The 25519-nt window shown below is 39.5% G+C and overlaps 1 protein-coding gene across 10 annotated transcripts in view; it reads right to left on the bottom strand.

Annotated features, from left to right (window-relative positions):
* Positions 1-25519, bottom strand: part of FRYL (FRY like transcription coactivator) — a 505173-nt gene that overhangs the window by 154082 nt on the left and 325572 nt on the right. For all 10 annotated transcript variants that reach the window (XM_040334951.1, XM_040334921.1, XM_040334924.1 and 7 more), the window contains 8 exons: positions 24600-24739; positions 19746-19842; positions 16788-16867; positions 9951-10031; positions 9584-9752; positions 7602-7694; positions 3743-3841; positions 2544-2645 (listed from right to left, as the gene is read on the bottom strand). In XM_040334951.1, coding sequence (XP_040190885.1) covers positions 2544-2645; positions 3743-3841; positions 7602-7694; positions 9584-9752; positions 9951-10031; positions 16788-16867; positions 19746-19842; positions 24600-24739 — 861 coding nt within the window. The remainder of the gene's footprint in view (positions 1-2543; positions 2646-3742; positions 3842-7601; positions 7695-9583; positions 9753-9950; positions 10032-16787; positions 16868-19745; positions 19843-24599; positions 24740-25519) is intronic.

The raw sequence follows: 25519 nt of genomic DNA, 5'->3' as shown, positions 1-25519 counted from the left end.
GTCCTTAAGTGGTTAAAGATCAATTATAGACTGGCATGTCCCTGGGCTCTGTTTACTTTGAATTCTCTGACCTGAACCTCAATTTTGAAGCACCCCCAACACTGGAACTGCATCATGCTAAACCAAATCATGTAGGATTAAATTCCAGTACTTCAAAGCAGCACAGAGACACATAGGCAAGTTCCTTCTTAGTGGCATTACCAGCTCACAACGAAAAGGCTTTGAAAAAAATGCAAGTAATTTCCAGAGATTCTCCAATCATTCATGAATTCCCCTTTTCTACTGAATTGAAAATCAGTGTGGCCGACAAACATGCAGCATTCACTGGACTGGATGTAAAGAACCGGTCCCAAACTTTAATGGCCTAATTTCTAATAAACCTACCTCTAGGATTGAGCATCAAAACAAGACTCGTGTCAAGAACAACTTGGGCCAAGACAAACTTTTCAGGCATGGTTTGAGCTGGGGAGGGTGGTTATTAATTTTTTGCCTTACATTTGCTTGTTGGGGAAATTTCATCTGATGTCCTATACTGTTAAACAGGAAATGGGGAGATATTGCAAGAAAAAACTTAATAGGAGGTCCTCAGCATTGCCCAGTCCGCTTTAAATCTTTTTCTTATTTCTTGCCTTGGAGATTGGGGAGATTTTGCTAACTATCCAGCTTGGTAATCACACAGGAACTGGGGTAAAATCAACCAAATGGCTACAAACCCAGAAAAAACACAAAAAAACTAGTGCTGTCAAACGATTAAAATTTTTAATCGCGATTAATCGCATTAATGTCATAGTTAACTCACGATTAATCGCTCTAATTTATGACGAATTTCCCCACAAATATCGCACAATTCTGCAAGTGATTATAATTTATTATCGCTGTTTTCTAGCTGATCTAAAACCATTTTTGACATAAAGGGACACTTTTGGACAATCTACAGTTTTTCAGGCAGAAAGAATAGTTTTTATTTTATAAAAGAACATGTAGGGCACTGGGCAGACCACTAGGGACAAGGGGGGTGTGTATTTTTTACATACAGTACTGTAATCTATAAGATTACAGTATACTGTATGCATTGTGTTTGTTTACTTTTTTAAATTTGGCGCCGTTCTCCGCTCCCGTGCGTCGTAACGTCGCAGGGAACGGAGCTCGGCGTCACACAGGCACTGTGAATCGAGCGAGGACCCGCCAAGCGAGGAGGACCCGCCAAGCAAGGAGGAACCGCCAAGCAAGGAGGACCCGCTCGATCACACAGCGGGGTGGCATCGCTGGATCCAGGGACAAGGTGAGTAACTTGTCTGTGAATCCAGCGAAAAGGTAAGCCGTGCCGCGCCGCTGCACACTCTGCAAGTCCACCCTGAGGGCTCCTGCGTTAATCGCACGACAAAAATATTGACGGCGTTAACATGGGTTTGCGTTAACGCCGTTAATATCGCGTTTAACGCACAGCCCTAAAAAAAAAAAAAAAAAAAGTTTGTCTGGAGTTCAGCTTAACCTTCTAATTAGAGCAAGCTGTGCCTGTACATCAGTTACGTGTGAGCTATAGGAAAAATACTAGGTGAAAGAGAAGGGAGCGTCTACTACTCTTTGGAAGAAATTTTTTATAATATGCAGGTCACTTCACTGCCTTCCTGCCTGGCTTTTATACTGCTAGTAAACATCACCTTCACACGGCTGTCATCCTTGAGGTCCCTTTCCCTTTAATCCAAAAACTTGGAGAGCAAATGCCTATTCATTTTTCAGCCAGTATGTGGCACTTTAATAAATAGGCAGATTTCGTACAATGTACCAGATGAAATAAGTTAAGATTTGGTGAATTTAAAGGGCCTGATTTGATGTATTTAAAGGTAATTTTTAAACATTTGCTTGGAGCTTCTTTGTGTAAAGTGAAATTAGTAGAAATGTCTGCACAGGGGCACTAAACAATAATTTTGTAAGACAGAAACAATGCAAAAAAAATGATTAAAAGTAAACGAAACAAAAACGAATGAGGTGAAAATTAGCAAGCAGAAAGATGTACAGGGAATGAAAAAGCAGAGCAATGTGATCAGGAACTGGGAGTCAGCGTGCCACAACCAAAGTGCCATACTCATTAACAGACATGCAGCTAATCAAACCTCAAATGAGAACCCAAGTACATTAAATCCATATTACTACAGGAAAGGAGTCATTACATTCTACATGACGCAGAACGGTACCAGAAAGATGCCAAGAAGAAAGGTTTTTGATTATTATTATTAATGCACCATTGTCATCTATATCACAGTCAATAATGGAAAGAGCAGTAAAAGTCACAAGCCATTGCAGTTTACCTAACCAAGAAGATTCATTGCAATACAATAGAAAGAAGATGGCTGTGAATTACCGCATAAATGAATCTGAAAAAGCTTGTAAAATTTGTGCAAATGCTCAGATTTGAAAGATTAAAGTCAGGAACACATCAATACGTTGTTAAATCACCCAAGACAGAACTATTTTCTTAAATGTGGTATATTTGTTACATATCAGTAATTCTCAGTGCTGAAATATGACCGCGAGAGACTTACCTTTAAATGTGATAAACAGTTCTGCAAGAAAATGTGCCAATTGTTCAGGAAAAACTGTTTTTGGCTGACACACAGCAGACAGGTAACCAGTGGATATAGTGCCTATGGATAGAAAGGACACAATAAAATATAGAATTACGAAGATGATTTAAATGAGTTTTAATTAGATTTAACATTTCATTATAATTTTCTCTCCAAAATGTTCAGTTCATAAACAGAATTATCACTTTGGTGTGGAATTGCTCTTTCAGCATGAAGTAGGCATTTAACTGTTGAATATTTTTTTTTCATAAATCTTATTAAAAGGAAAATGGCTTGAATTAGTCAAGAATGGGAAACATCATAAGTGAAATTTTTAACAAAAAGGCAAACTTTACATTTGTTTTGCAAGACTTCCTCCTCACCTTCCTCCAACTATCCTTGCAGCTGTCCGAACATGGCGTAAATTCACTACCACCAAATGGAGCATTGCTCCTACTACCCCTACAAGCTATTAAATTGCTCATCCATGATTTTCCTATCCACAAACGGTCTAAATATGACTCCCTTCTCCTACATTTGTTTTGTCTTTTTAAAAAAAAACATGCTATATTTACTGGAGCTGTGCAATGGTTTCGCATAGAGCAGACCCAATTCTCCTCTTTTGTGGTCCGCTGCTGGTGCTCCTGGCTGTTCCTGCCTTTGAGTACCTCCCTTCCCCCAGAAAGCCAGGGGTGGGGGCTAGTGCAGGCTCACTACTGAGCCACACTGTGTGCATCTATTTACACACGCAGTGCAGCTTTACCCTCCCCTCCGCTACCTCATCACTGAATTTGATTGACAGCAGCCAATGGCCCTCGCTACTCTTACTGAGTCCACTGAGGGAGAGGGCTGCTCTCAAGCACTGTGCTGGACCAGTTTGGGCTCAGGTACGTATTGAGAGGGGGAGGGGGAGAGTTGCACCTTAAAGGTTCTATACCTTAATGAAGAGAATTTGTTGGGTTAAAAAACCTTTAGCCCTTACAACCACTTTAAGTAGGAAAACCTTAAACAAAAGACTGAAGGTAAAAAAAAAAATGGAATAGCAGTGGACCCGTTTAGCCTAATCCTTAAATATAAGCCTACAGAGATACCCCATAAAATGGACTATAATTAATAAATATCCAAACAATATACATATACTGAATAAAGAAATGGGATTCCGCAGTATCGTATCTCACCAGGGAATGCTTCTTTCTTGAGCTGAGTTCAAACGTGGTCTGGTAGAGCATCTCTACAAAATTCTTTAAACATGGCACATTAACTTCATTTTTTACAGCCTGGAAAAATGAAAAATGAAAGTCATATTACTTGATGCAAGTCTTTGCAGCTTGCAGAAGAGAACTTATTGGTGTTAAGACCTTACTACACACTACCATGCTACAGTACACGATTCCCTCATAGTTCCAAAGTAAGCCAAGTTGACCATAACAGAAAATTAAAAACTGGGAAAAAAACAGAAGATCTTGCATTATCAGAACCCCTAGGGGAAGGCAAATAGGTGAAATGTTTTTTCCTGGCCCTAGAAAGTCAACTGGAAATAACTGGGCTCATTGTTCTCTAATATATTACCTACGTAGCTACTTATATATTGTGCTTTTAGACTCTGCAAGAACCAGCTCGTGTGAAAGACTATTCCCAATTTTTACAAAACTATTTCCTTTTACACATGGCAAAGGTTACTTTTTTTTATAATCGTAAGGAGAACCCCTTGTGTCTTATGTGGGTACTTTAGGGATGGTTCACGTCACAACACAAAGTTGGCGGTGGGGAGTGTCACTGTGCCATTTTGTTCTGAATGGCATACCATCGTACTATGCAAACATATTTCAACTCACATGTATTTCAGTACACAACACACAAGTGAAAACTATCTGTGTGTTGTATATAGATGCAAAGTCCAGAATTTGCTGCACTCCTCGATATCTTTATTGAAGTATTAAAATTACATCACAGGTATGGCAAGAACACAGAAAGGTGATGCAGTTTGCGCTAAATACAGCTCTTATGCCTTGTACACACGACTGGTTTTCACAATAAGAAAACTGCCATTTTTTATATTGGTCGTGAAAGCCGGTCGCGTGTATGCTCCCTAGCAGTTTTCTCGAAAAAAAAACTGCACGCAAAAAATTTGAAACGGCTCTCTTTTTTATTGTCGTGTTTCCCGCCAGTTTTTTTCTCGGAGCGAAAAACGGTGGTGTGTATGCTTTTCCAAAGGGGGAAAAAACGTGCATGCTCAGAATCAAGTATGCAGTCCAAAAGGAGGCGCCCTTTGGAAAGGAACTTCCCCTTTATAGTCCCGTCGTACGTGTTGCACATCACTGCGCTTTGGTCGGATGTTTTTTTGCATGAACGTGTGTATGCAAGTCAGGCTGGAGAGGAATCACGTCGGGAAAAACTGTTTTTTTTCCTGGCGAAAAAAATGGTTGTGTGTACAAGGCATTACTCAAACCTCATGTATTGCATTCATAACATACATTTTCATGACACCAGTGAACAAGGTCAATGAATTAATAATTAAAAGCTGCCTCACACTAAGCCCAGTGAGAGTCCAACCCTCTCCACTTTCTCTGATCTCATATGTCAAGTCACATAAGATACAATCTATAAAATCTGTTCATCAAGCATCTGTGTGTTGTAAAAAATGGCACCTGTCCAATTTCGAAAATAGTAAATCTTGTTCCTTATGAACCTCCGAGTAGCAATGTAGAAAGGTCTCCTATCAAGCAGCCAACTCAGCAGGCTTCACTTTTTCAGATCCGTTTTCATAGGGAGAATGCTAAGGCAGAAGCCAATCTTTATTGTAAAGTGAAAAAGGCCTTTAAGATTTTAAAGCTCCTTACCATGAACATTTGTCAAAGACTCTAAACATTACGTAAGGAATGAGAAATGGCTCATTTTTTTGTACTCCATTTGCCAGCGGTTTTCCCTGTGTGGTTTCACATGGGTGGAAGTAGACAGCATTAATTATACTAACAAGCTCTTCTGAGGACATTTAACAGAAAACATGCAAGCATATTCTACTTAAAGCATTATTTGTTAATGCAATGGAAAATATCAGTAATGCTCTGACCAACGCTGTGCTATCTATAGAGAAAATCTTCTAAAACCCATGCAGTAAAATTGCCAGCAAAACAACATTTGATTTTGAAGAGATCATAAAACCTCCTAAGAGGAAGAGATGAGACTCAGAAGCCTGGCACAGAGAAATCAATTCTGTATAGTATGATGAAAGATCAAACTGTTCTATTCTGCAAAAATTCTTATTATCGTCTAACCTATCGTCTTTAGAATATGTTGGTGTTTAATCTTAGAATACAAATACCCTTCCTTATGGCCCTTCTACCTTTATGAGTCAAAATGACTCACTTTTTGATGCAGAAGCCAATGCATGCCTTCTGGAAAGTCAGCAAAGTAATTGCAGGAGAATTCCTCTCCAAGTTACAGGGCTACAGGGCACATGCACACAGTTGAAGAGGTGGTCTCCAGTGATCACGTTTTTATGCAGACCCGATCACCGATTTCCAGGGAGCTGCTCTATACGTCAGAGGGGAGTATTTTTGACTCAAGAGATACAGGTATTTTTTTTAGGAATATAGAGTTTAAAGAGGAACTCCTTGTTGTTTGACAACCTTGTACAGGCATACCCCACTTTTAAGTACACAATGGGGTTTATTTACTAAAGCTGGAAGAGGCAAAATCAGGCTCACTTCTGCATAGAAACCAATGATCTTCTAACCCCAGCTTGTTCAATTAAGCTTTGGTAAAAAAAAAAAACTGGAAGCTCATTGTTTTTTATGCAGAAGTGAGCCCGATTTTGCACTTTCCGGCTTTAGTAAATAAACCCCATTGTGTACTTAAAAGTGGGGTATGGCTGTATATAGCATGTGACATGTCCACTGTTCTCCAATGGCAACAATCCAAATATGTACTTCTGCCATTCACTGCAATGGTCTTCTCAAGAAGGAAATTACTTATTGCTCAAAGAACCCCTAGCAACATCTGGAGAAACCCTGGTTAAGAAACCTTAAAGAATGTCTACAATAAATCTCATGATCAATTGGCTGCACAGATTATCATTTTGCATTTTACTATTAGCATTTTGTGAATGTTGGATCACGTATGACAGATGTGATCCTAAATTTGTGAAGGCATTTAAACCTAAACTGCACATTAAAGGGAATGCTTACAGGTTGTCTTTATTTATGGCAGGACAAAAAAAAAAAAAAGGTTACAACTAGAACTTAAAGGAGGGGAAAGATTGCGACCATATAGTTGGGATCTGCCCACATGCCTGGAGCTGCACTCGGCTCAGTCTCTTAGTGGGCCTCTGGAGTCTGAGCCGGCCACTAACAACCCCCTCCACAGCCCAGTGTTCCAGTGAGCACTGGAGGGTCAGAGCAGACAGTGGGGACTGACGGTCACCAGCTCTGTTCTCAGGAAGAACTGAGAACCGAGCGATCGACGGTGTTAGACATTCTTTTCAGATGTTTTACAGGCTATCCTTACCTGTTTTGCTGGGGAAAAAAAGCATGTTGTATACAAAGTTCTACAACTTATGCTCCAATTTACACACAGACCTAAATGAGTCAGAAAAATTACCATCCATTTTCCATGATTGTCAGTTTGTGAGACTCTACATAGATTTAATTAGAAAAAGAGGGTCTGAAAGCAACCAGCTTCGGCCATGCTCTCTATGTAAAAAACTCACAACAATTCTGTCATGAGTGCATCCTGTCTTAAAGTTATATTTGTAAAATAAATATTTTAATATTTTATATTATTTATATTAGTAGTCATAAAATAACCACATACAAGAGGTTGACAAATAGTAGATAAAAAAAAAAATGCAAATTAACTAAAACCATTACAGCTTCCATCAAAATATCCCAGTAAAATGTCATGAAAACATACAATAAATAACACTGTCCACGATTTTATCAATTATTAAGCAAAGTTTTGGCTTTAAAAAAAAGTTAAAAAAAACAACTTATCAATTGATCACATATAAATTTGCAAAACATCACAAGATTTACTTACAGCAGCCACAGGGATGAGAATTTCTACAAACAGACCAGCAAGTGCATGTTTTATGTCCTTGTCTTTCACTTCTAAGAAGTACTGTGCACATTCCTGTCAAGCAAACAAGCAGAAAGAGTCATTATATGAAGCATCAATGGCAATGAATACCCTGCATTATAGAAACACTTATTCAGCAATGCTGTAAAACTGGGCTATAGACAGTGCATTAAATCATGTAGAAGTTAAAGTTTGTAAATATATGAAGCAGTAAGGAAGCCGAGATCAGAAGTGAGAAAGAGAGGCAGAAAATGAGAAAGAGAATGACACAAACAAGAGAACTGGGAAATGCCCTGAAAACAAAAAATGTGAACACACTTTGATTTCATTCATTTTACACTTGGGGCTCAACGAGAGAAGTCACTTGATTCCCACATTCCCCTAAATAGCGTGGCTGGAGGAATATTCACTGCTGTTGTACTCAGACAGCACCTGCGGCTGTCACAATGCCAAAAAAGTGACTGCATCTTAATGGGACACAGCCACCGTTTGTGTGAGACAATTTTCCGTCTTTTTTCAAATCTTTCAATGTTTGACATGCCGGGTGGTGCCGATAGGGCCATCTACAGCTCAAATTTCTGACTAATACAGCAAGAAATGGCCAGAATTCAAGACATACATGATCCGCACAGGCAGCAAAAAAAAAATTGACGTGTGGTCTAATCCATTTACACTGCCCAAAACTAATTTTCTCCATTACGTTAAATGTTTGTTAAGAAAAATGACATTTGTTTATATAGAAACTGGCATTTGCATTTGAAGAATAAAGCCTAAGTTTAGTTGTATATTTTCAATGAAAATGAGAAATGTTAAGATTACCTCACATTTGTTAAATGCTGGTAAATCCCCGACCCTTGAGTTTTGGGGGCAACGGTCTTTATCGACTTTAGCTCGCAAAGTTGGTGACCTGGGCCTCATGAAGGAACTTGTACATTGCTAGGGGTTCTGTCGACAAACACTCTAAGAGATGGGCCTGATTAGTCGAGTTAAAAAACACTCCTATGTATTATGATAATATTTCACAGACCTGACACTATCAGCTTGTCATTGTCGTCTTTTGATGCCTATTTTTTAGCTTACATGTGCCTTTGGTCTGGTATTAGTCAGAATGCATCCATTCTCTCTCCCTCCCCATGAACCTTCCCTTCATTCATTCATTCTTTTTTTTTTTTTTTTTACAAACTGCTCTTCAAGTCCGCATAGTCATCGATAACTTAGCCTTGGAGGTTGTCATTTGTACCTCAATGTCTCTGTAACCTAAGTTGTTGTAGTGGTATACCCATTTAGGGCTTCTTTTGCCATTGTGGCCTGGTTTCTTGCTCGTGTGAGCTTATATGCCCGATAGTATTCTTGTACCTGTACCCTTGGCCGAAATGGCAATAAACAGAAAAAAATAACAGGAATAAGGCCTTTCATTCAGCTGCCCCTCCTTCATTCATGGAGCGCTTTTCATTGCTGAAGCTATAGTACCACTTCTAGGATTGGAGAAGGGGGGCAGCAAGGGCAGGCGTACTCAGCACTGTTGGTGAGTGCCTGTGACAGGTCCAGCGGCTATATAAACTCCCACAGTACTTAAAGATTATAACTACTCGAGTATAGGAAGGGGGGCAGATGACCCAAGTTATGGGAATCTGGAGAATGAAGAAATCTGCAGCCAGCTTAGGAGAGACCAGCACAAAGGCCACTTCTCACTAAATGCAAGTAGCATTGCTTGCGTGGATTAAAAAAAAAAAAAAAGTAACTAAACATAGGCTGTAACAAAGGTAAGAGTGAACAATATTTTTTAAAAACAAGCAGTTTTGACACAAGTGGTTTCTTTAGTCACAGTGTAATGATAATTCCCAAGGCATAACAAAAATGATAGAAAGCTAGTCTAATAAAAGCAGGTAAAGGTGGCAGAAGACAAAAGAGTGCAAAACAGAAGACTAGCTTGGTACAAATACCTGCATAAACTGAAAAGAGGCTTCGAAATCTTCCACAGGATACATTTTGACACGGAAGAATTTCATTCCCATGATCAAGCTGATGATGCTCTGAACCACATGGGGGCTTTGTTCCTTCTGTCTCAGTTCTTTTAATTCTGTGACAAACTTCTTCCTCACAGCCTGAAATCTAAATGATGAAAAAGAAAGCAGGAGGGGCGCCATTTAATCCTTATAAACAGCTATGCTGCCGGATATTCTCAGCTTTCTCTCCTGCCGGGTGAAAGCAGGGAATCCACAGCCATTTACTAAACCCAAACAAGTCATAAAACTCATCCACACAGCTCCTTGCAAAAAAAAAAAAGAAGTCTAGGAAACATATACTTACTTGGACTGTGCAAGGACACCTATTACTTCTGCATATAAATCTGCAATAATGTGTACGTTCCCAGTGTTTGTTCCTGAATACCTAGAATAAAACAGATCATGCACTTATTTAATATATACAAATATCCACAGCTGGAGTAAAAAAACGTATTTCCATTTCTCCTAATGTATAGCGTGTAACAGGCATTGTTAGAAACATTGGGCCAGATTCACATAGAATTGCCCAGGCGCAGCGTATCAGAGATACGCTATGCCGCCGTACCTTACCTGGCGTATTTTGAAATCCTCAAAGATTTTGCGCCGTAAGTTACAGCGGCGTAGTGTATTTCTCGGCGCGAATTTCAAATTGGGCGGGTAGGGGGCATGCTCCATTTTGAAATTTCCCGCCGTGCTTTGCGTGAAATGACGTCACACCAACGCCATTTTTTGAACCTAGACGTGAGTTACGTCCTTTTCTATTCACGGACGACTTACGCAAAAAAAAAAAAAATTCAAAATTCGACGCGGGAACGACGGCCATACTTTAACATGGCAAGTCTATCTATACGCTGCAAAATAGCAGCTTTAACTAACCGCCGGGAAAAGCCGACTAGCGACGACGTAAGAGAATGCGACGGCTGCGCGTACCTTCGTGGATTGCCGGAAAAAGCTAATTTGCATACCCGACGCAGAAAACGGCGCAAACTCCACCCAGCGGGCGCAGAAGTATTGCACCTACGATCCGAAGGCGTACGAAGCCGTACGCCTGTCGGATCGAAGCCAGAAGCCGTCGTATCTTGGTTTGAGAATTCTAACTAAAGATACAACGCGGCAAATTTGAAAGTACGCCGAAGTATCAGGAGACACACCGGCGTACTCTCACTGTGAATCTGGCCCATTCAGTTAATTCCCAATGGAGTACGCATGTGTACCTGTGTGGTCAGCTTAGCTAACCATTAATTGGCAAAAAACATGGGCAGCTTCACCGTTGAAGATTAATAATCCACATGTTTCAAAACGAAAGTAGAGAAAAATGACACCTAACAAACATCTGGCTGCTGGTGCCTGAATGATTTACAGTACAGTTTTTCATTGTCTCATTCCTTTATTAAATTTTTAATCAGACATATTATATTTGTAAGAAGAGACTTTATCAGTCAAATCCAAATTTTACAACCCATCAACGTACCTGCCAGACAAAAGTAAAGCGCGGACCAGCCCAAAATTGTCTCAGCGGAATATAGTTTAGGTTAGCCCCCCCAGCATATCTCAATTTTGTAGCAAGCCGTACTAAGAACATGAAGATAAAAGGGTAGAGCCATGTCCCTCAAAAAATCCAAGAATAGTATTTTACAGTGCTTACAAAAATCCTATTTTCTTTCTCATCTATTAAGGGGCGAAGAAATTCAAACACTGTCAGGACATCCAAAAGTAGTCCAATGGCCGCCTGAAGCACCAAGGCCAAATCAAAGGCCTGATGAGTCCCAGCCTTTAACCTGAAATGGGAGCAGATGACCACAAATGGAAGCTTCTGGAGAATCAACCTGATACTCAAGCCGAAGGAAAGATCCCATGAAATTCAGGGAAGCACACGTTCTGGAAGACCAGAAGGCAGCTCAATGAGGAAAGTCTTTTAGGAGAGAAATTCACCAGGTACAGAGGGCAGGATCCTTATCATTCACCTAAAGGTGAGGCTACTGTACACAAATAAGGGACTAGTTGTTCGAAAACTCAAAGGTTGGCCATAGATGGTTCAGCAGAAACTGGCCGAGATTTGAATCGTGTGTAAGCAGACTGAATGTACCAAGTTGAGCGATCAACTAGGTACAACCAGCCTGACAGATTCACTTGGGATTATCGCTAGCAGCTTCTATAGCCGCTAGCAATAATCGCCGTTTTCTCCTGGCAGGGACGGCTTACCATGTCTGCACTGTCTGTGTTAATCGGGGGAAATCATGCAAAATTCTTTCCTGCAACCAGTGGTTGAAAAAAAAAAATTGCACCATCTATGGCCTACCAAAGTCTGATCGGCAACTACAGAGAATATTTGGCTAAAATTATAGTCGGTAACTCACTCCTTTTCTTGAAAACACTGACTTCTCATATTTAAAAGTGTAGGCTCAGCTACTGCACTCATATAAATACTATACACACACACGCACACACAGTCAGGTTCATAAATATTGGGACATCGACACATTTCTAATCTTTTTGGCTCTATACACCACCACAATGGATTTGAAATAAAATGAAGATGTGCTTTAACTGCTTACTCAGCTTTAATATGAGGGTTTTTACATCCAAATCAGGTGAACGGTGTAGGAATTATAACAGTTTGTATATGTGCCTCCCACTTTTTAAGGGACCAAAAGTAATGGCTGCTCAGTTGTTCCATGGCCATGTGTGTATTATTCCCTCATTATCACATTTACAAGGAGCAGATAAAAGTTCCAGAGTTAAATTCAAGTGTGCTATTTGCATTTGGAATCTGTTGCTGTCAACTCTCAATATGAAATCCAAAGAGCGATCACTATCAGTGAAGCAAGCCTTCATTGGGCTGAAAAAACAAAACAAACCCATCAGAGAGATAGCAAAAACATTAGGTGTGGCCAAATCAACTGTTTGAGATATACTTAAAAAGAAAGAATGCACCGGTGAGCTCAGCAACACAAAAAGACCCGGAAGACCACTTAAAACAACTGTGGTGGATGACCAAATAATTCTTTCCCTGGTGAACAAAACACCCTTCACAACAGTTGGCCAGATCAAGAACACTCTCTAGGACAGGGATATTCAATTAGCGGACCTCCAGCTGTTGCAGAACTACAAGTCCCATGAGGCATAGCAAGACTCTGACAGCCACAAGCATGACTCCTAGAGGCAGAGGCATGATGGGATTTGTAGTTTTGCAACATCTGGAGGTCCGCTAATTACATATGCCTGCTCTAGGAGGTAGGTGTATGTGTGTCAAAGTCAACAATCAAGAGAAGACTTCACCAGAGTGAATACAGAGGGAACTGGTTCTCTTCCATTTAGTGATGATGTGACTGCTGACAAAAGCAGCAGGGTGAATTCTGAAGTGTTTCGGGCAATATTATTATCTGCTCATATTCAGCCAAATGCTTCAGAACTCATTGGACGGCGCTTCACAGTGCAGATGGACAATGACCCGAAAGCATACTGCGAAAGCAACCAAATAGTTTTTTAAGGTAAAGAAGTGGAATGTTATGCAATGGCCAAGTCAATCACCTGACCTGAATCCGATTGAGCATGCATTTTACTTTCTGAAGACAAAACTGAAGGGAAAATGCCCCAAGAATAAGCAGGAACTGAAGACAGCTGCAGTAGAGGCCTGGCAGAGCATCACCAGGGATGAAACCCAGCGTCTGATGATGTCTATGCGTTCCAGACTTCAGGCTGTAATTGACTGCAAAGGATTTGCAACCAAGTATTAAAAAGTGAAAGTTTGATTTATGATTGTTAATCTGTCCCATTACTTTTGGTCCCTTTAAAAGTGGGAGGCACATATACAAACTGTTGTAATTCCTACACCGTTCACCTGATTTGGATGTAAATGCCCTCAAATTAAAGCTGAAAAACTGCAGTTAAAGCACATCGTATTTGTTTCATTTCAAATCCATTGTGGTGGTGTATAGAGCCCAAAAAGATTAGAATTGTATCGAAGTCCCAATATTTATGGACCTGCCTATATATATATATATATATATATATATATATATATATATATATATATATACACACACACACATATATACACACACGCATACATATCTGTGGCTGTCTTAATGCCACTTTGGTGTATTACAATGCAGGTTGTAGCCAGACATTTTAGAAGTTTAACTGCCTGAACAGAGTACATTCACTATTCAAAAATACAATAACCCTGTTAATAACTACATAAATTACTTTACAGCCCAACCGTTCATTTCTGAAAATTGTTGCCATCGGTAGCAATGTATACATGTCGGTAGCAATGTATATATGTACATAGCATGATAAGAGTGCATGTCCCAACTAATGCAATCACTTCCACTCTCAAGTAAACAAGATAAGGCGGATATTAGATTACTATGGTCCTAAGTAAACAAAGTGCTGTTATGCAATGTGGAAACTTCTATGCAAAAACATCAATCTTTTCAATTCTATTTTGACGGTTATTGTAAAGACTTAAGACACTAGAGTTCCTGAGGGAAAAGATCATATTTATTCTGCAGAGGAACATTTATACCCCGCCCCATATGTATACACCCAAGAAGTCACAGTGATACATTCTGTGTGAAGTCAAAGAATTTCCATATTCGTGCCGCCCAATATGCACCTCCTGGAACCCTCTAACCCCACTGCTATGCACATCTGTGCAAATGAGGCCAAACTCTATTGCAGGCTTAAACAGACACTATTTAATCAAGTTCTGAATTCATAAAAAAAAAAAAATGTATTTTAAATACAGCCGATTAAAATATCTGACTTTGTCTTGATACCGCAGCCTTTGTAAACCCCAACTCAATAGCACTTGGGCTGAAAGAAAAAGGGGGGCAGCACTAAAAGCTAACTGAGGTCTACTCAACACTTGCCTTGCCCAAACGAATGGCAAGTACAGACAAGAAAATCGGACGAAAAATACAGCGATTGTACGAGAATCTGATCTTTAGTACACAGTTTTCAAGAGCCAATCATGACAGTTCATGCAAAATTATCAGAAGGGGCAAACTATTTTTTTTCTCGTACAATACCAGATTGTACAATTTCAGTCTAACCAGTACAGTATTCAAGAATTTTTGTAACTTTAGTAGCCTATTGGGTTTTTGATATAAGACTAACATGCAAAAAAACAAACGATCATTCGCCTGATATTTTGTGTATGAGGCTTACGTGGAGGAGAAAGTAGAGTGGTGATCTCCTTGGTATGTAGTTTTTCCATATTGGTACAATTGTAGGCTAACACAGAGAAAAAAGTTAGCAAAATAAAAGTTAGAGTAGCAGGGAAGACCAAGGGAGCACCAGGATGGGTTGTGCTTTCTGGCAGGAGTGCATGGATGTTTGCCTGGAGTTCAGCTCTAGCTACTTGGTTCTACTAACCAAACATTTTCTCCTTTTCATTTTAACATACACTTTAAAGCCTACAGATAGCAGCTGGCTGGATACTAGAAGCACAGTGTAATGGTTATTTTAAACACTTGTAGTCACAAGGCTCTTTGCCTCATACAACCCCCTAGGGAAAAGAAGTCTCAAAAGATTTTCAGCCAAGCCCTCAGATGTAACAGGCTTCATTTCAAACTTATAAGCTAGGTCTGTTTAAAAAAAATACCTACCATACCTACAGTCGGAATGATGTGTTTTAAACCACAAGGATGTGTGGCCTACTCATCACATCATCATCCTGTCCACTATGGTTTGCCTTGGGAGAGTGCCTAGTGTTGTCTAGTTGCTGGAAGGCCCATCTCCGTTGCCCCAGTGATGACGTCTTCTACGACGAAACGTACATCGGGCAGAGGTCATAGTGATGACGTCAGCACGATATACATATTGAATGCCTGATGTTTATCACACTTGAGTATATTATTGGTCTTAAAGGGGTTGTAAACCCTCAATGTTTTTCACTTTAATGCATTCTATGCATTAAGGTGAAAAACCTTCTGTTGTGCAGCTGCCCCCCTTTCACTTACCTGAACCCCATCGTTCCAGCGACAGGAACGAGTACAGCAGCTCCAGCCGCAGTCTCAGGTCCTCATTGGATAGACTGATAGCAATGAGAGCCAATGGCTCCGGCTGCTGTCAATCAAATCCAGTGACACAAAAGCTGGGGGCAGAGCTGAGTTTGTCTGTGTCAATGGACGCAGCAGCAGGACTCAGGAGCGTATCTGCATGATTGCCCCCATGGAATGTGGCTCTCCGTGGGGGCACTAGAGAAGAGGAGTGCTGACAGGTACCCCAGAAGAGGAGGATCAGGGCTGCTCTGTACAAAACCCTTGCACAGAGGAGGCAAGTATGACGTGTTTGTTATTTAAAACAAAAAAAACCTTTACAACCCCTTTAATAAGAACGCATTTTAATGTTAATTGCGCAATGAGTGTTTTACTTCCTCTTTTCATACTTGCTTGGCTTATGATTAGTGTATGACATCTGACTTACTGTGTGACCTGGAGATCCTTATTAATGGTCCAATTGCTAAATGGGTCCTCTGAAGGGAGTCATTTTCCATACCCACAGTGAGGGGTTTTCTCACCGATTCATGGTCAGACCCTGTAATAAAGGGTCTTCATGTCTGATAAGAGTCTATTTGTCATATATGTGTGAAGCACAATAAGTGATCACTTGGAGCTCTATTTGGACAGGAAAGGCGCATGTGCAGCACCACTTCCAACACTGATATTGTGTTTGGGACTATTTGATACTAATAATTTTTTATGTCACATTTCTGGACTTGGCAAGTGAAGGAATTTTTGCATGACAGCACTGAGTTTTTGGCATCTGTTTACATATTATTTATGATTGCATGCTATTACAAATGGTATTTATATGAACTTTTTACACTTATATGTACTGTTATGAGTACTGGTGGTGCAATAGTACTGTATTTTATTGAATATATTTTAAGCACTTTAACAGCGCAACATTATTTTCTGTTTATAAACCTTATACACACATCCATTTTCCTATACTAACCTATTTCCTATACTAACCCATTACACAGACAACATGGTACTAAAATATCCAAAATCCTAATAAAGCAGAATAGAACTGGCATAATTAACAAAGGCAGTTAGAAATTTCAATTAATTTTACAAAATTCAGATTAATCACAACAAGAGGGTCAAACAGATGTATGCGGACATACCCTTCTTTGTGTTTAAAGTGCTTAAAAGCCAGGTTTTGAACTTCCTGTATTAGGGGATCTGGAACTGGGTGAACAGGAATCTGTAACAGAAAAGAACATTACCACCAGTAATACTCAAAGATAATAAACAATAAGATGAAAAACATTTTTTTATTTTATGTTCAGCTGATGACAAGGTCTTTAGTTGTGGCAGGACCAGTGACAAATCAATCAGTACTAATCTGACTATACAAAGGGATTTTAGCACCATTTAAGGAAATTACTAGAGCACCTAAAGATCCTTCTTTCTAGTGAATACATAACCTTCACTATTTAGATTTTCACAAGTGAAAATGGGGTTTTTAAAATGTATGCAGCCTTCTAGTATTTCTCTTATTTTATCCCCCAAACTAATCATTAAAAATGATGTATAGAAATTTCAAAATTAGCTTTTTTAAAGTAACATGTAAATATGAAACAAACTAACTTGTATGTAAATAAACAAATTGACGATCAGCATAATATAAATAATGATACCAATCGGTGATTATCTTAAGAACCTTGTTTAGAATTAGGGCCCTTCCCTACGTACGGATCCCATGATGAATGAAATTGGCCAACTTTTTGAAAGCAATACACAACAACAGTTGTTAAATTAAAGACAAATAAGGATTACCGGTAGCTATCTTGCTAGAAAGCGGTCACTGTACAAAACCAACGGTAAGCAAGCAAGACATTTCCCATCCTGCAACCGTGCATGCACAAGGTGTTTACATGTGGTTGCAGGGCAAGGAATGCCCCATTCACCCTGTAAAGCAGGAGATTCCTGGTGGCATAGCTCAGGTGGGTTTGGACTATAATCTGAACACGCCTGAGGTTATCCCAGAAACTTAGGTGGCATCACTTCCGGTTGAGATTACAAACAGGATTCTTAACAGCGTTAGTGTCAGCATTACATGCTCAAATGAATTGTATCAAATGTGAGTACATTTCCACATATTTTAATAAAATAAAAGTTTTTAATAGTATTACACTATTGGGCGTCCTTTTCTCCTTCACATGTTAAACTATTGGAGAATTATTAAAACATCTCGGATTGGCCATCTCCCGGGGTGTTACACAGTGGCAAATACTGTGTATACCCCAGGCGGGGAAGAAACATCTGGTGAGTGCACCACGGAGCACGGATAAGCCACACATATTGTGATCACTCTTCTGTTTACAAGCACCTTTGAGCACCAACCACTTTAATTATAGGAATAAGACTTTATTTCATTATTTTGCACAATTGTTTATATATTTTTTTTCTATTTTTTGCACATTATAAGAATTCTAAATGTATAAATGTTTTCATATTGTTTAGCTTCCCTATTTGAGACTTAAACACAGAGATTTTTTTTGTATCGCCACCAATAGGTGAATGAGGACACCTGCTATAGGCATTAATATTACCACAATTAATCCCAGCACATCAATTACCCACTTCCGGACCGCCCACCGTCCTTATACGTGATCTGTTTGAAGAGGAATACCGTTATGGTAGCAGCTAGCTACCATAACCCTGGTATCCTCTTCTTCAGTGGTCGGTCCGCTACAATATAAAAGTGGTGTCTGCAGCGGATACGCCACAAGATCACTTTTATCGGCGGCGGGAGAGGGCCCCCTCCCGCTTACCGGAGCCATATCACTGTAGGGCAGAAGCGACGTCAAATCGTCACTTCCAGCCATACGTCTGAAAGGGATTTTTTTTTTCTCTTATTGCATTTAAGTCCAAATATGAGATCTAAGGTCTTTTTGACCCCAGATCTCATATTTAGGAGGACCTGTCATGCTTTTTCCTATTACAAGGGATGTAAAAATTCCTTGTAATAGGAATAAAAGAAATCCAATAAAAAAAAAAAAAAAGTGTTAAAATCAAAAACATTAAGTAAAATAAATAAGAAAAATTAATGTTTTAAATCGCCCCGTCCTGATGAGCTCACGCGCAGAAGCGAACGCATGTGTGAGCAGCGTCAGCATATGAAAACAGTGTTCAAACCACATGTGAGGTATTGCCGCAAACATCAGAGCGAGAACAATAATTCTATCCCTAGACCTCCTCTAACTCAAAACATGCAACCTGTAGAATTTTTTAAACGTCGCCTATGGAGAATTTTAAGGGCAAAAGTTTGACGCCATTCCACGAGTGGACGCAATTTTGAAGAGCAACATGTTGGGTATCAATTTACTCGGCGTAACATTATCTTTCACAATATAAAAAAAATTGGGCTAACTTTACTGTTATCTTATTTTTTAATTAAAAAAAGTTTTTTTTTTTCAAAAAAAAGTGTGCTTGTAAGACCGCTGTGCAAATACGATGTGACAAAAAGTATTGCAGTGACCACCATTTTATTCTCTAGGGTGTTATAAAAAAAATGTATAATGTTTGGGGGTTCCAAGTAATTTTCTGTCAAAAAAAACTTGTTTTTAACTTGTAAAAACCGAGTGTGAAAAACAGGCTCGGTCCCTTAAGTGGTAAGGGAGAAGGTTTGGGTCTCTTTAGACCACACATTAAGCACTAGCCACTTTACCACCTCCTGCCATTCAGGCATACATCAACTAATAGAACAGCGCCATATCTACTTCACCATCTTATTTACCTGTAAAGAAAAGAGGTGAGAAAAAAAAATTGCCTCTAAGACAGTTGTCCTTGGAACTAGTGTCCCCATTTAAAGATTTCCTCTTTATTCATGTTCTGGTCAAAAACTAAAAATGTGGGATTTTCTCTTACTTTTTGTCTCAGTGACAAAAGTCACCAGGACACAAAAGAGAACAACTCTAACAGACACAGACAGCAAAAAAAACTTGGCCATGATACATAATTCCCACAACAACTAAATCTCATCTCATTTGCAGTGCTAATGATACATGCAAGGAAACCAACACAGCACACACAGTACAATGCAAAAAATAGACTGGAGTAGATAAGTTAGAATTTACCTGCTTTAGGACCTCTACTAAAACTAAACAAAAAATAAAGTCTACAGCCAGGTCTCTTCTTTCAAGTAAGTAGTCTCGCTCTCGCTGCTGCTCATCCCTGGAAGACAAAAGATTAACAGATAAAGATTTTTATAGCCTCCATTTATTTGACATTTGCCATAGCTTACATCAAAGGGCCTCATTGTTCATTCCTGTTACAGAAGACTGAAATCATTAGCTATGCACATCCACATCAAGTAGTGTACAAGGTTCCGATTTAGCTCTACAGAGTTTTGTGGTAGAATGAATCTAACTTTACCATCATTTCAGCCGTGCGATATGTGGATGCAAACCAGGAGTTTAAAATATAGGCAAAGTAAAACTTTATTTCAAAGTGTACCATAAAATTTAAATGAAAGCGGAGGTTCACCCAAATAACATCTATATCAGACCAACTTCTTTATACTTCTAACATGTACAGTCCGCATTTTTTTTTTACGGTATGTATAATCTATATTTGCAATCTGGCTTCCGGGTACTTTTCCCAGCGGGAGTAGGCATTTCTATGCTGAGGAGCAATGTCCAATGGGAGGTCGCCCAGATGATTGACGTCCTTTCAGAAAAAGTTCCCCCCTGGCGGATAATGCCCCGCCCCCCGTATTGCGTAGGCACGTCATGAGTCACGGCGTTTCCGAAAGAAGCCGAACATGCAACACTAGGAGCCGTGTAGAGCTGACTGCGCTTGCGCCGTATAGAGCTTCTTCATGTTCGGCTTCTTTCGGAAACGCCGTGACTCGTGATGCTTCTATGCAATACGGGGGGCGGGGCCTTATCCTCCACCAGGGGGAACTTTTTCTGAAAGGACGTCAATCATCTGGGCGACCTCCCAGAGGACATTCCTCCTCAGCATAGAAACGCCTACTCCCGCGGGGAGAAGTACCCGGAAGCCAGATTGCAAATATAGATAATACAGTATGTACAGCGTAAAAAAAAAAAAAAAAAGCGGACTGTACATGTTAGAAGTATAAAGAAGTTGGTCTGATATAGATATTATTTGGGTAAACCTCTGCTTTAAAGCCCATCTCCAGGCAAAATTTTTTTTTTTACATTACGAAGATTAAGTCGTAGTTTTTGTTTATTGGAAAGGAGACTATTGCTGGCCATACACTATACAAAAATCGGCCAAAATTCGGACATTTGTCCAGTTCGTTTGTTTTTCGGTCAGTTAATGGGCACAAAATCGGTAATCGTTGGAACATTTTTAAGTAGAAAAAAAACGAAGGACAAGTTTGTAAATTTTCTGCCGAACGAACGATAAATTGAAAGGTTAATGTGTTTCCCGTCCAAATTGTTTGCACTAGGTATATGTAAAAAAATGAAAAAAAATAAATGGATTCATTTATGTCCACTGAACGATTTATTGGTCATTACACAATGGCAGTATCGTTTACTCTCATGGCCGAATGCTCGTTTTTTGAAAATGTGTTTGGCCAATTTTTCATATAGTGTATGGCCATCATTACTTGCCTAATCCTCGAATCCCCCAATACACCGGTCCGGCCCCCTGTGCTCCAGCAGTCTTGAATTGTGGACTGTTCCTGACATTATCAAGCTCAGAGAAGGCTCCATAGTCCAGGAACAGTCCACCATTGGACCGTGAAGGAGCAATGTTTTTCAATGAAATGAAGGACAAGTTGAGTATATACTTTCTCCTCGAGCTGAGACAAAACAAACAGTTGACTTCAGCAGTGCAGGCACAGCCCCACTCACTGCATGTGAACACTTTTTTTTTTGCCCCGAGTTGAGGTTTAAAAACAAATCTCTGAGCTAGCTTCATTTTAAGAATATGACAGTAAATAAAAATGAATGACAAATTCTATCAAAGTGGTAGTAAATGCTGTTATACCATTTATACCTACAGGTAAGCCTATAATAAGGGTTACCTGTAGATACTCTCATAAACGTGCAACATTTAGGAGATTTTCTGAGTGCATGCAGCCGGTGACGGCACTGTAAGCTGGACTTTCAGAGCCTGTGCCGTAAACGGCGGCTCCGGCACGCATGCACGAGAGTAGGATCATCCCACCCCCGGCAGCAACGAACCCAGAAGGAAGACTGGGGGAAGATGGAAGCTTTCTCAGCTGTGTCAGCTTGGTGCTGGAGGGCTTCATTTTGAGGAAAGTCTCTCATATTGCGATGCATACTAGCACATTATGACATTGCCTTGCAGTGGATTATTTTTATTTTTTATTCAACTGCTGTTTACTACCACTTTAAAGTAATGGTGTGAAGCACAGGGTCACCTGTACACCAAGTTATCTGCTAAAAGAGGAGGAAAAATACCCATCTCTTATCTATTTTAGAGTTCACAATACCTGCTCACTATTAGATGCTGTGGTTCCTCCTGCTGGCTCGGACATCACTGCATAACTTTGAAGCCGATGAAAAGGAACCACTGTGTGCAATGGGGAGACAGTGATTTGACTCATCTGATCAGTCAAATACTTTCAGTGGGATGGGAGCAGGGAGGCGATGGCATTTGAAGACACTGACCACTGGAAAGATAAATTGCCTTTTTTTGCAGGTGGGTGATTGATGGAGACATGATTAGCTACGGACATCAAATGGTCAGCAATTTCAGAGATTTTCCATTTTGGCCACCGGCCAAATGATAACTATTTAGATAATAATTGGGCACATGACAATCTTTCATAAATTATTGATTTGTATTTCGATCAATCACTCCTGATATAATTGGTCAACTCTGGACAACTCATTCGATTGGTAAGGATTTTGATTGTTAGAATTGCGTCTGTTTCCACCATACAATCTTATAATTTGTATAGTAATTGGGACCAAGGCTGTGCGTGCTATATGTTCACATCCCTGTATATCAGTATACATAACAAATTTCCATTAGCCATGGACTTATGGAACGGACAGATACGACATGAATACTATATTGTATAAAGACAATATTTTATTTACCAAAAGATCACAATAAGAATTGTGTCTGCTTGGGGTTTACATTATGAACAGATCCAAGACAATCCACATGTAAACTCAATGAGTTTCGATGATCTTCCTCAGGAGTACATGTGAATCAAACCAATGTGAGGGAACCCACAATTGATTAATAAAAATAAAAAAACAACAAACAAGGCAATCCGCTGGACAACACATCAGGTGAAGTCTTTTTTCCCATAGGGGTGTATCTTGGTATAGGAGGGCTGAAAGACACAATATTTTGATTATATCCGGTCTCAATGGATAAGAGTGAACCCAAGAGCTAGTCACCAAAGTGCTCTCCATGATGTTAGAGCTACATACATGATTGGTGGTATAACTCCATACATCATCACTTTCAGGGCCGTCTTTAATGTTGATTGGACCCTGAGCAAACATTTTCTTGCCCCCCCCCCCCCCCCCCCATGCAACTTTGCTCTCCACCTGCTCTGAGACATACAATAAATATCAGCTAGATATAAAATCAGTTTACTGTATCAGATCAGGCAGTGATTCCGATTGGTTGCCAGAGGTTACAGCATATCATTACCACTTACTGACCGGTTGCTAGAGGTTACAGCACACATTACAGGGCTCACTGATTAGTTGCTAGGTTACAGCACATGATTTCTTCTTGTTGATTGGTTGCTAGAGATTACTGTACAGTAATACTGCTTACTGATTGGTTGCTGGAGGTTACAGAACATAATCTCTTCACTGCAGAGGGGCATGATATACATATGAATGCCCCCATGATTTACATATGAATGACAGGGCCTGCAGATGAGTACACAACAATAGGGCGGAGCTGGGCAGCATTAGTTGCAGCACTTCACAGTGAGATATCAGGACACAGCAAAGGACTAAAGCTTCAAGGGACAAGGGAATTTAAACTGGGATAGTTGGCAAGTATGAGACATCTGCTTTGGGCCCTACAACAATGACAGGGCCCTGGGCAGCTTCCTCTTTTGCCCTGCCTTAAAGACGGCCCTGATCCCTTTACGAAATCCCTTATAACTCAAAACATCAGCAAGGACTCCCGGCTTGTAACCATATTACATAGGTGAATTTGGTGGGATTATCTATAAATATAGGATTTATTTACTTTTTTGATTTTTCATACCAGTTACAACTTGGGAGTCCTTGCTGCTGTTTTGAGCCATAAGGGATTTCTAATTTCAAAAAGGGGTGTATATGGAGATATATGACCGTCCATGAAGCTCTAACAACATAGAAAATACTTTGCTGACTAGATCTCGGGTAGACTCTTATCCTTGAGAACACTCTACAATTGAAAAACTTTGGCTCTACCCCTATGGGAGAAAAAAAAAACTTCACCTGATGTGTTGTCCAGCTGGTAATTCTTGTTTTCAAAGATCAACTGTGGGTTTCATCAAATTCATTTGGTTCACATGTACTCATGAAGATTATCTAAATGCATTTGGGTAGTCTTGGAACTGCACATTGTGTAAACCCCCAAACAGACAATTTTTATAGTGATGTTTTAATTGATACAAATAAAAGATTGTTTTTATACAATATAGTATTTATGTTGTATCTATTTGTTCCACAAAAGGTCCATTGATACTTAATAGAACTTTACTATATAATCTCATAATCTGAACAATAGAAATACAATCTAATTCATGAACAAAGCATCTCATTGCTGAAGACCAATGGAAGACAATCAAGAATTTTCTACTATGGCTAAATCAGGTCTAAATGGATCGGAAGGGAAGTTATGTCTATTTAACGTTTTGACGATTCAATCATTTTGATCGAATTGCCCATTGATCAGATAATAAAATCGAGGTGTCCGATGTTGTTTTACAGGGTCCCATTGTGTAATGAGAACCTTATCATGCTTACCCTTTAGATTTTGTGCTCGAACGAGGTCTGTATTCATAGGATTCATCTTCAGTCCCATTTTGTCGTTTATACCAGTCAAACAAGGTGCGGAGTAATGAGGGGAGACAGTGCTCTGCTACAGAGCTCATACAACTGATCACCTGTCAAACAGGAAAGAAAAACAATAGTGAATGGCCAGACAAATACATATCCTTAAACGGCCCATACATTGTAAAAGTTCTACTAAATAAAAGACTGGTCTGTTTAACCGGAGGTCACAGAGCGCCAAGATCAGGGTGTTGCCATGATGGTTTAATTCCATGTTAGCACAGCTTCTTTTAGCAGACAGCTCATAGTTTATCAGGCGATAAAAGAGTTTATCACAAAGTATACATGGTAATATTTATCTTTCACTTAACAGTTCCTTTTTCCAAAAATACGGTCATACATATGGCACTATAATAGAATCAGGAAACCTAATGGAGATCGCCTTCCCATGCAGTGACCTACCCTATGCTATAATATGTGAGCCTATAGGCATGTAGTTTGCTCTGGTCAATCAAGGTCTTCCTTCCAATGGCCAAAGGTGTAAAGTACAGTATATGTGAACCCTTTACCTTGTAAAACAACCCATTCAGTGTAAAATAGAAATAAAAAGATAAAACATTTGTGTCTGTGTATATTATTTATATATATATATATATATATATATTTATATATATATATATATATACACACGTACGTACACATATATACATACATACATATATACACATACATACATATATATATATATACACATACACACATACATACATACACACACACACACATATATATATATATATATATACTGTAAAATATTCTCTACTCTCGGCTGCATAAGGGGCTTGGAGAAGTGAGGGTGGAGAAGCAGCAACTACACTGATCTTCCCAGTGAA

The sequence above is a fragment of the Rana temporaria genome, chromosome 1 (assembly GCF_905171775.1).
Source record: "Rana temporaria chromosome 1, aRanTem1.1, whole genome shotgun sequence".
In the NCBI taxonomy this organism is placed as follows: domain Eukaryota; kingdom Metazoa; phylum Chordata; class Amphibia; order Anura; family Ranidae; genus Rana; species Rana temporaria.
The sequence above is the reverse complement of the archived record's forward strand: the minus strand, read 5'-3'. Positions and strand labels throughout refer to the sequence as shown.